Raw genomic sequence first — 12661 nt, 5'->3', positions numbered from 1 at the left:
GACTAGGGAAGTGGCGACATGCTGTAACAAACAGGCTAGGCACTGAGAGTATGGGCACTGGAAAGTAGCAACTTAGAACGTTAGCTCTAATATAGTGAAGTCTGCCCTCCTGACACTTAAAAATACTGTATCGCCGTTCTTGAACACCATTTTGGACAAATCATTGAAGAAACTATGCCAGTACTGAACGGCAGGTATCACGTATGCAAGCTATTCTTGCTTACATTGGTCCTATAAGTGTATTTAAATAAGGAGAGGATTTACAAAGAAAATAAACGCAGTTTTATTCCTCTCTATTGTGTTCAGAGACGGGGGTAATACTGAAACAACATTCCTACAGTTAAAGTAAATGCCAATAATTCGTTAGTAAAAAACTATAGAACTGCAAGGAGGAAAAAGGGTCTCCCATGAGCTAACAAAGTGATAATAATATTTGCTAGCCTTCCATGAAACACTAAATGCTGTCACGTTGATAAAGTCTGTATAATAAAAGCTTTTATTCTTAGTTGAGTTCTGTGCCAATCTTAAGATTGTATTTTCTATTTCACGTAGGTATTTCCCCCTTTATACAAAAGCTTATTGGTATTTCCTGTTCTTATGACCCCCCCTTTTTTTTCAGGTGTGTTTATTTTGAGAGAAAGACAGATTGCCAGCAGGGGAGGGGCAGAATCCCAAGCAAATTCTGCCCTCGATTTTGACATTTTGATCTTCTCTCTTTATTTATAAATACTTACAGTGTGAGACAGTTTTGAAACTCAAATTTACCTGGATTTCAATATTTCTAACAAATCTGGTAGGATATTTTCTTTTTCAAATAAAGGGAGTGGTGCCTTGCAAAAGGCAAGGCAAGTGAATCCTCATATTTTACCTCTTGAGCACTCTGCTTCCTTTCAATTCTTCTGCAGAAACAAAAAGGAATCATGTTCCCTATCTCATACTTAAGTCTGGTTTCTTCCTATCAGTTGGATACCCACACATATCAAGGGAACATAAATGCTTGCAGGTTTCCATCTCTCAGACAGAAAAACATACCATGTGCAGACATGTCTGGTTCAACATATCATTAAATACATCGCAAGAGCAAAATGAAGCTGTTGTGATTAAGCCTTTCTATGAGGACTGGGAGGCTGATGAACTCCTGCTGTGTGAGGTCAGTGGCTGGAAAGAGGACACTGACCCACGTCTTTCCTTGCCCTCTCCACTCCTTGCTTCGATTTCTGCCTAAGCAGTATGGTTTGATCTCAACTCATATGGAATTTACCAAAAAGATACACTAAAGGCATCTCTTCTTACCTTTGGTATATGTCCCTAAGATATTACTTTTTTCCTGTTGAAAACTCGTTTTTAACAAAAATAAGTAAATCTGCAACTAACATAAACAAGCTAAATTACCATTGGAAAATTATTTGGCGTTGCTACAGAAAAGTGATGGAAAAGTAAACATTCAACATTTCAGAGGCACATACTGAGGTTGGAAAATTAGTAATCCGTGACATACTGAAGAGTTTTATAAAACTCAATTCACCTGAACGTCCTGAGAAAGTGACATAGATTAACTGAGCTAGAATTTTTTTCTTGAGTGTTTTCCAATTATAAAAGTAAACATATGGCTCACAGGGTGTTCACATTTGTCAAAACTGAGTGATCTGTGCACTTCATTGTATGTAAATTTTACCTTAAAAGAAAACAAAACAGTAAACACATACTGAACTCTGGTAATAATATGCATGCTGAAGTATTTAAGGGGAAAGATACTGATGCATACAACTTATTTTGAAATGCATCAAAACGGATTGATGGATAGAAAGATACACAGCTGAATATACATGTGACAAAATATTTGTATTAATGACAGAGACCCTAGATGGTAGATATGTAGATGTTCACTACATCTTTATGTTTGAAATTTTTCAACCCTTCTTTATGTTTGAAATTTTTATAATAAAATGTTGGGGAAAAATGTGAGATCTTTGAAAAATATGGAAAACAAAGGAAGTAAAATAAAAGTACCATACAGAGACCAAGCAGACACCCAAGATCTTACTATATGTTTTGTAGTTTGCTTTCACCACTTAGCAATATATAATGAGCATTTCCCCAGCTCTTTAAATATTCTCTCAAATGCAATGGAATTCTATTATACAGAGGTAGAATACTTTTTTCAGCTTTACTGAGATATACTCAACAAATTGTAATATTTTAAAAGTATAAAACATGATGATTTTACTATACGTACACACAGTGAAAAGATTCACACAATGGAGGTAACACATCCATCACCTTCCATATCTGCCTTTGTGTGTGTGTGAGAGATGTAGCGTAATTTAAAAGATAATCTGTTAAAGAACACTTGGGTTGTTTCCAGTTCTTCACCATTAATCATCTGAGATGAGCAGCTATTGTAGCCATCTCTCTGCATATCTCTGACTACCTCTTTAGGATGAAGTCATAGAAGTAAAACTTCTGGCTCAAAGAAAGTAAATATTTTAAAAATTTTGATGCATTTTGCTAATCTCTTTCCAAGAAGCTTACCAATTTACACTCCTAACAGGAGTGTATCACAGATCATAGCTAACATTTGAATTAAATGCTTCCATAAGTAAAGTTTATAACTATTCTTTCTCCCAAAGAACAAAGGCTCTTTTTTTTTTTTTAACATTTATTTATTTTTTGAGAGATATAGAGAGACAGAGCACAAGTTGGGAAGGGGCAGAGAGAGGAGACACAGAATCTGAAGCAGGCTCCAGGCTCTGAGCTGTCAGCACAGAGCCTTATGCAGGGCTCGAACTCATAAACCGTGAGATCATGACCTGAGCCGAAGTCGGAGGCTTAACCCACAGAGCCATCCAGGCACCCCATAAAGGCTCTTTTTTAAAAGAAAGTCTACAATATGCAAAACCAGCATCCAAATCTTGGTTTCTAAATATCACAGTCCCAATTCTGGTACCCTGGATCAGGGATTCTTGAAGAAAGGGATGATTCCAGGAATGAGGTAGGAACTAGATGAGCCTGGAAAATCTTGTGCCAGGAAGTAAAAAAAAATGCTAAAAAGTGATGGAGACATACCAAAGGGCAAAGGAGCTAACTTGAAGGGACTCTAACTTGCTCAATTGGGACAATTTAAGCTTGAAAGTAACAATAGTAATATAATGGTACATTTTCAATTTGAAAAAGAATCCGTAAGTCCACAATGAAACGATAAACAAATGAATGGGTGAATAAGTAAAGAAAGGAAGGCTCTCATTTATGCTAGAACTTTTCTTTCTACATAGTAACTGTCATAATAACATCTGGTTCAAACAAGAATTGCCAACAGATGCTAAAAGCATTGGGTAACACTTGTTGAAAGAAGATGTTTACATAGCCTCAGAGTATCTTCCAACAGCTTAATGATTAATTACAAAGAGTTTTCGGAAAAGGGTATTTTTACTATAGAGAAATTGGGTAAACCCTTCTTAATCAAAGGTTCAAAAGTATTAGTATCACCAATAACAAGACAAACTGACATCATAGTCTCCCATTAAGATATGCCAAGGGCATATGACCTATGCAATATTTCTACCAAAATATTCTACATTATCTTAATTCTACATTATCTTAAACTAGGCAAAAGGAAGGGAAAATCAGATAAACCCAAAATGAGGGCCATTCTACCCAACAATCCCATACTCTTCAAAAATGTCAAAGTTTAAAAGACGAAGGCAGAGAAACTGTTCAATTAAACAGATATATAAATTAAACACAATATGTGATCCTGATTGGATCCTGGGTTGAAAAATTGCCATAAAAAGCCCTTATTGGGACAACTGACAAAGTCTGAATATAGACTGTGAGGTAGGTAATATTATTGCATCAATGTTAAATTTTCTGATTTGATAGTTGTATTATGGTTGCATTCTTGGGAGATGCTGAAATACAGATGTTATATACACAGCATCTACAATTTACTCTCATGGTTCAATAAAATAGGAATACATACAACTTGATATATAAAAAGAAAGCAAATGCTGAAAAATGTTAATTAGTGGTGATTCTAGGGAAAGGATAAGCTAGAGTTCACGGTACTATTCTTGGAGTTTTTCCCTAGGTGTAAAAGTTTTTTTTTTAATTAAGTTTTAAAGAACTACCTAGATTTTAAGTAAATTCCATTTTTCTTTCTTTTCTTCTAAATTAAAAAAGTAATATGTACTCACTAAAGCAGAGAAAAGTAATACATACTCACTAAATCAGAGGTCTACAAAAAAAAGCAAACACAAAGGTCTTCTATCCCCTCACATAAGCAAAGTTAAGGGAGCCTGATAAATATTTTCTCCACCTTTCACTAAGTTCATAAAACATATTTCATCAGATATCAAGTCACCTTAAAGAGGTACGTGAATGAGCTGCAAACATATTATTAAATGTCCCATTGCTTCTTGGCAAAAAAGTGACCAAGAAACAGAAGACTGAATCTACACATTGGAAAAAAATCTAGAGCTTATTGCTTTTATCTTACTTAGAAAACACCCAGCCAGCAAGCCAATACATAGTTCACAAAGTAGAACAAAAATCAAACTAAGAAATGCATACTTCCTTTCCAATACCTCCCAACCCCTAGCCAAAATTTTTTACATCTTAAACTCCTGTTGATTCAAGGAGGGATGCTTTGCAATAATTTACCATGTCTCTTTATCACTGACAATCACTGGCTAAACCAAGCCCCAAAGCTGAAACTGAGTTTGTGTTTTTCCTAAAATTTATGAGTTATGCTCCTACCGTTTACTACAATCCACTCAATTTCTGAACGATAACCATTTAGGTTAAATACCTACATGAGAGCAGGACTTGGCATTTTCCAATTCCTGCTTTCACCCCTGTGCTTTCCTAGGTCATTCTATTAGCTTTCTTAAAGATTAGAAAACAAAACAAAACAAAGGCACTATGTATGGGGTTGGGGGGAGGTGTGGAGTGAACACAGCAATTACTGTTTTCCTGTCAAAATCTGTTCTATAACTCAAAAAGTGTCGCATCCAACAATCATATAAGAACACGCTTGTTGTACTTAAGCATGCATGACCTAATGCTTACAAATATTAGCATGCTTATATACTTTTTTGAATATGAATTTGATGGAATTGGTTTATTTTCCATCTAACCTGGTCACCTACAGGTTTCGGAATTGAGAACTACCGAACGGGGGGTCTGATTTCCTGGAATTCATTTGCCCCTCCTGAGGAAGCTTACTATGTTTTTCAAACCTCTATTTCTCCAGCTATAAAATGGGTACAATAATGTTTACCTATAAAGGACTGAAGAGTTCACTAGATAAACGAAGCTAGGTTCCATCCAGAGTAAGACATGGTTTTACTATTTGGCTACTACGAAAAATGTGTTGATCAAGAAATGAGGGGAGGAAACTTTCTATACAAAGCATGCTCCCGTTTTGTGCACATATGGGCTCCTTAATGCTTTCCACAACCTACAGGTACCCCAAGGCAGAAATAGCTTAGTCCTTCTGACCTGGCTTCAACAATTGGAAACTCAGCTGGTGATCACACAGTCACACAGCACTGCTGGGAGGAAACACCACAAAGTGCTGCCATTTGGGTTTCCTTCTCTAATCAATTGCTACGGTTCACTGACAGCAGTTAATGAAAAAAAAAAATGAAATCATTCAGGGGAGATTAAAATGTATTTATAGAAAAGTTCACTTTAAAAAAAGACATTGAAAAAAAATAATAATTAACCCAAACAGGACATAAATAGAAATGACCAAAACAAGCTCCAGAGGGTAGCTGTTAAAAGCTATCAACGCCATGCCTGCAGGTCAGCTCCACAATTAGCTTCATCCTCCAGGTACCAAACTGAACATGGGGACCAAGCTGTGTCATATTCCTAAGGAAGATGAAGGGCCCACTAGGACCAGCCTAAGCCCCAGACTCTGGAAGCCAAGACCCTTTTCTGGTTTTACAAAGAAGACAGCTCTCTGTCCAGCATCTGTTAATTCTTCATTAAACAAAAACCATCACTGTTGGCTTCAAGTAGAGGTGAAATCCAAGAAGCTGGTATTGTTTCATTTCAGTAGAAAAATAATGCTTTTTAGTTTTTAACAGACAACTCCTGATAACCACAGATTCACGAAACCCAAAATAAAAAGGGAATAAAATGTTCACACATTACTCTTTACTGACCCCTCTCGGCTGACCTAGGGAAAAGAAAAGCCTGAAGCCAAGGAAGGTCTGAAACCTCACCTTCCCCTCGAAGAGAGCTCAGAGAACATTCGGTCTTTCATGCCATGGAAGGAAACACTCTCCGTGCAGATGACCCCTAGAACTCAACCCTAAAGCACATGCGGCCGTGATTTCTATTTATGGGGCTCCCAGAATGGAAACTGGGAAACAGCCTCATGGATCGGCCCCAAAGGCCTCGCTCGCTAGGTCCCCGGCAGCCTGTGACCTCTGACTCGGTGGAAAAGCTTACATAAGCGCAATCGCCACCAGTTCTGAGAGCAGGGAAAGGCCTTACCTCTTTCTCTATTTTGAGCAGCTTCTTTACAGCCACCTCCTTGTCCTGGGATATCCATCTGGCTCGATATACACTCCCAAAACTTCCTCCACCGCAGTTTTCAAAAAACTGCAAGTCATCAAATTTGATTTGCACAAAGGAGGTACCGAGAGACGACATCTCATAATGACGAAGTATTAGACTTCCACAAAACCTGCAGAGACAAAGAAAAGTTGGATTATAAACATATTAGAACAAATCCTCTGAATGCTGCTGTAGGTAATGTGTAACAAGCACTGTGAAACTTCCAGAAAGAACCCTGAGGACTCAGGAGCAAGGACAACAAGGCTATAAACAAATCAAAATGAAAACACTTACCCCGGCAGCCCATGCAAAAGTTGACAGCAACTTGTCCAGGCTCTGAAACACAGCTGTTCACAGAGCAATGGCTCAGATTTCTCCCCCGACAAAACCTGTAGCGGCACTTCCTGCACATCCCGAGGAGCTCTGCCTAAAGGCTACTGTGTCACCAGGTCTATGAGGGAGCCCTGACACACAGGAAGCATGCTTTCCACAGCAAACTTGCATAGCTCTCCCGGCATGTGAGGTATGCCGGCTCTCCCACAGTGTGCTCACTTCACACGAAATATACATCACCTACGCAACGGAGCATCCTGCCCCAAGGAGAGCCCAAATGCCGCGGAGGGAACACACATACGGTGTTTAGATTCCAAAAGCAAGCGTTCAGCTCGGGGATAGCAAAGCTGGCCAAGTGTTTTCCACAAGTGGCTCCCTGGACTGTATACTGTAGCAGGACTTAATTAAAGAGAAGAAAATTTGCCCTTGATTACAATATTAAGTCATCCAAAAACCTCTGCCAAGAGTGTAAAAAAAAAAAAAAAAATATTATGTTGTTTCCAGAGGAACAGATTACCTCTCCCAGAGATTATTACGGTGATATTTTCTGCAGTCTAAGGAGTTTTACTATTCTCTGGGTAAGTGGTCATTCTTTACACCACATGCCAAACCACAGATTCCCAGGAAAAACAAAACAAAAACATACAAACAAAACAAGAAAACAAGAAAATAAAACACTAAAATGTTGAACCTGCATAAAAAGCAGGTGGAGAACAAAAGTTTGTATACAGATTCTTACCAGAATCTCACAGTGTGGGTGCAGAAAGACAAATGCATATGTACACAAAACAACTGGTCTGGGATCTTCATAACTGTCAAAGTCATGAGAGACTTAAAAAAAAAAAAGCAGGAAAACTTCTAGCATATGATGACTAAATGCAATGAATGAACACTGGACTCTGGAAAAAAAAAATCTACAGAAAGTATTATTGGGATTTTAGAGAAAATTGAACACTAACTATATATTAGGTATTATTATCTTATCCATGGATAATAATAGTATTCTGGTTCAGTAGGAGGATGTCCTTGTTACTGGGAGATCTACTGGGAGACATATTTAAGCATTATACCTACAACTTAATTTAAAATGGTTCAAACCCCTGCTCCTTAATCTCTAAAAACAGGGCACTGGCATAGAGAGGAAGCAAATGTAACAAAATGTTAAGAACTAGTGATTCTAGGCAAAAGTTATATGAGTGTTTCACTATTCTTTCCATTTTTCTGTGGGGTTTGATTATTTTCAAAATAAAAAAGTGGAGGGGACAGTTTGTATCTATAAAATTGACAAAATTTCTTCATAAACAACTTGAAGCTTTGCTGAGTGATGTCCACAGTCGGCTCAGAGATCTTAATGTGCAGCTGACTAGCAATCCCATTTTAGGAACATCATGTCACTGAAGAATGCTGATTTTTTTTTTTTAAGTAAGCCCAACGTGGTGCTTGAACTCACAACCCCAAGATCAAGAGTCACATGCTCTACCTACTGAGCCAGCCAGACACCTCAAGAGTGCTGATTTCTTACATAACATCAAACTCTGCTCTACTTTGGGGAGAAGGCAAGAGAGAGGACTGTTTATTTATCCTAAAGTTTAAAAGCTTACTGTCTACACAAAAATACAGGGGTGGGTTGGGGGGAAGCCCATAGCATCCAGCTTTAGTCTATACATATGTAAGTCAACAATTCACCTTACTAACTTTTGTTTCAGTTCACATTCAGTTAATCATAGAAAAGAAGAAAGTTTGGAAAAAATTTAGGAATGTGCCAAAGGTAAGTACATAGAATATGCAAGCTAAGAAGTTTGTTCAATAAAAGGCAAAGCACCACTTGCAAGATTCCCTCCACGTTACAGATGCTACGTCCATCTATGTTGTTATTAATTGCTTTTATTTTTATCAAAGTATAAAAATAAAATAGGACTACAAAGCTTGTAATAAAAAAATAGAACTCTCCCGCTCCACCCCTCCCCACACCTTATTCTCTCTCCAGAGGGAACTAATTTCAACTCTTTTAGCATTTTCTTCTGCTATTTACCTCTGTATTTCTAAAAAGTGTGATCATATTGCTATTTCTTGATTGTTCCATTTCAGATGTTATCTATTAACTTCTCCTGTGGAAAAAAGGATTTAGTTCTCATATACCCCTTTCACCTCTTTGCATAGAAATATGTCACACTTGCCCAATCGTCCCAGCTTCCACCTATATTGTAACATCTAGTTAAGTCAATAGTAGGCTGACAAAGTAAATATTCCTAGGAATGCTCTGTAGGATTCAATGACTTTTCCTTTCTTGGACAACTTTTTGTTTCTCCTAGAGTTATTAGTTGTTCTGTTTTTGTTATTTGCTTAGCTTTTTATATACTTAGCACTTATTCACCTCATTAAACTCTCCCAAGAATGGCAAAACTCCTCTCAATAAAATAAAAATATCAGGTCATTTGGGGGAGGTTGTTCTATTTTTTTGTTAAAGACATTCCTCCTATACTCTACATCTCAATTCAATCTGGCTGGAATGGTTGTTCTCTAGGCCTGACTTGGACTGGGACTTCCTTTCATGATCATCCTAAAATTTCCTTTACCTTCTCCTCTGTGAGAACCCCTGTCCTAGAATTCCCTGGTTTCTCTGTTTTGACAGTGTGTATCTCCCATTAGCAACCTAATAGAGTACCCAGAACGTAATTTTTTGAGAATCTGTGTGTCTTAAAATGTCTTCATTGGCAGCGTGGCTGAGTTTACAATTCTAGGTAGGAAATAATTTTCCTTATAATTTTAAAAGTATTACTTCATAGTCTTCTAATTTCTAATGTGGCTGTAAAGCAGCCTGATACTGCTCTGGTAACTAATCCTTTTCACACTATTACCTTCTCTCTGAAAGCTTTTAGGACCCTGTATTCATTTCTGGATGCCCGAGACTAATAGGGCATATTTAGGAATGAATCTTTTTCATTCATTGGTAGGACATTCGGTGAACTCTCTCAGCCTGTACTCCCAGCGAACTCTCATCTTTTAATTCTGGGCAATGTTCTTGTGTTATTCCTTTACCACTTATAGCTACTTTTGCTTCTTGTTTTCTCATTCTCACTACACACATGAGGAACTCCTTGCAGTTACCAGTACATGGTACTCCTACCCCTCTCACATCTCCATTCCTTTGCATAAGGGATTTCTGCTTTGAATGTCTTTCTCTTCTCAGGAAATTCCTGTCCCTATCTGTTTCAAGTCTCGTGAGCAAAATTAAATTCTCCCTCTGTGCCTTAGCACCTTTCTTTACCTATTCATCTTTCCCACTTAACTTCCCACCTTTAAGGGACCATAAATCCCTTAAAGGCAAAACCCATTTCCATTTACATCTGGATCTTCTTAAGCACCTAGTACACAGCCAGGCACATTGCACTGAATTTTTTCTATTCAAAAATTGCTGAAGGAACAAATGAATGAATAAATAGTTTCTGGCTATTCTTCTGTTATCTTTTGCAGCTAGAAAGATTCCAATCAGACTAAAATCTGAGAACTGTTGCTTTTACAAGTTCCCCCAGGGGATTATGAGGCAAATCCTAATTTGGAAACTACTGCCTGGGTATGCTTGGGAAACTGAGGATAAAATGTTTGGACTTCAGAATAAGGTGTCTAGGAGTCCAAAGGAGAAAGAAGAGGAGGAAGAAGGAAGGAAATTCTTTTCAAAACAAACCTAGAGATCTGAACCAGGATGAGATCAATATGAATAAATCTAAACCTCAGGTACAGAGCAAGTCCAGGGAATATGGATGAACGGAGGTAGGATCAGTTACATTTGACACTGATCTAAAAGTGCCAGAGGAAGTTGATCTAGGAGAAGTAGAGTTCTCCAGGACCTTCACTCCTCAAGATGAGGCAATTAATCATATTCTTCCCCAGAATCACTGTTACTCACTTTGTGATACATCCTGCCATTTGGAAAAGAGCTATGTATGAATGGGACTATGTAATTATTTGAATGTTTTACTGAGACCATAAAAAATTAAGTCCCATCTTATTATGGAAGAGACTAACAATTCTGGGGTATAGGAGCACAGGTTTTAATTCCAGCGAGCTTGGCAAACATCATGGACTGAGATGAAAAACCTAATTGAGATTCCCATTGCCGTCTATATGAGTATCAGACCACGTATAGGTTTCCCCAGCTATCTAAAAGTACAGCCTTCCCATGAAATCTTTCGTTAGCCAAAATGCTGTAAAGCAAAAAAGAAACTGCCATTAATTTACATGGAAAATTTTTTAACATTTCCAGACCCAAAAAGTAACCCCTCTTAAGGCTTTTGATACCTCAGGACACATCTTGTTAATGAATGCACAAAATAAATCAAGATAAAATAAAGTACAGATGCTCTCAAACACAGTTCAAAGCTATGACGGCTTGATGCTGAGCATGGTTCCAGGGAGAGAAGCTCAGGGTACGTGCTGCCTCTACAAGAGCTCACTGCAAAACAAATGCTGAATGCAATTTTCCCTTTTCACATTTTTTTCCCTAAAAGTGAAAATCCTCCTCAGATTTCTTTCTGTTAGCAAAAACAGGTACTAATATAGGTCTTCCATAAAGCAAAGTGGTATAATGCAAATTTTCGAAAAGCAGAAGATACCTGTATATTTATTTTTCCCCTTGAGCTAACTCCCTTTAATTTAAAATCATTATTCTAAGAGGATCAACGTATGATCAGAAGAATGGCAAATGTGAGTTGCTGATTAATCATACTTACAGCATCTTGGGGAAGACTGTTACCTGATCAAATCACATTCTAATTTTTCAGATGTGTTCTCCAGTGAATACAGATAAATTTAATAATAAGAGTCATCTATATAAATGTATTTACATGGTATACCCAATCAAAGGTTTATATCCCGCCATGTTAAAATAATTGCTTTTACACAAGAAAGGCAATTTTTTCCATGCAATACCCAGTCCTAATTTGGTAGCATTTTAACTTGTTTCCTAAACTCTCACAGCTGCTTTAAATATTAGTAAGTATCTACCACACAGCACTGATGGGTAAGTTAGAGCAGGGACAGCACAAAACTCAGAGCATAACAGGGTGTCATAGCACTGAAAATGTTGAAAATCACTAATGTGATGGTTGAGTCCAATCGTTTGAGTACTTGAATAGTAAGACAAACCTTTTCAATTTTTAAAAATTTTCTTAAAATTGAAATTTAAAAAAGATTTTTAACTACTAAATTGCTGAAAGCAAACATATACACGTGTGTGTGTGTGTGTGTGTGTGTGTGTGTGTGTGTGTCACCATCAATGAACTATTAAAAGTGAAACTATATGGAGGCAGAAAACCTTGAGTGGAGTATTATTTGACTTTAAAGTTTTCAGCTTTCAAGTCCAAAAAAAATGGACTTTGGTCCTGAATTAAAAACAATAAAATAAAACAAAAAAGACTAACGTTCTAACATTAAAAAAACAAGATTTAGAATTAAATAGATAGGAGTTTGAATTCTGCCTCTAGCTCTTGGTAACCTTGAACCAATCACATTTTCTGACCATGACATTTCCAACCCAATAAATAAAAAATCTGAAATCTCTTCCATTCTGTTACCAAAGGTCTTCAAGTTGCTAGCTCAAAATTATGAAGTTTGCAGAGTATTACCTGACTTCTTTAATGAGTCTTACTTCCAAATGCCACTATTCCAACACAAAAGCAGCATGGTCCAGGGGAAGCACCCCAATTAGATCCATTAGTGAATCTGAGCTTATTAGCTGTTAGACCTTGGCCCAGGCATTGTA

General features: G+C 37.3%; 1 protein-coding gene across 4 annotated transcripts in view; it reads right to left on the bottom strand.

Annotated features, from left to right (window-relative positions):
- Positions 1-12661, bottom strand: part of MAP3K20 (mitogen-activated protein kinase kinase kinase 20) — a 188067-nt gene that overhangs the window by 168329 nt on the left and 7077 nt on the right. For 2 of the 4 annotated variants that reach the window (XM_086718921.1, XM_086718922.1), the window contains exon 2: positions 6505-6697. In XM_086718921.1, the coding sequence (XP_086575047.1) occupies positions 6505-6663 (159 nt within the window). In that variant the 5' untranslated portion in view covers positions 6664-6697. Of the gene's footprint in view, positions 1-6504; positions 6698-6861; positions 7554-7639; positions 8808-12661 lie in introns of those variants that run through there. The other 2 variants (XM_086718919.1, XM_086718920.1) reach the window with 2 other exon arrangements.

Source organism: Puma concolor, chromosome C1 (assembly GCF_028749965.1).
Source record: "Puma concolor isolate L17-30 chromosome C1, mPumCon1.1.hap2, whole genome shotgun sequence".
NCBI lineage: Eukaryota > Metazoa > Chordata > Mammalia > Carnivora > Felidae > Puma > Puma concolor.
The sequence above is the reverse complement of the archived record's forward strand: the minus strand, read 5'-3'. Positions and strand labels throughout refer to the sequence as shown.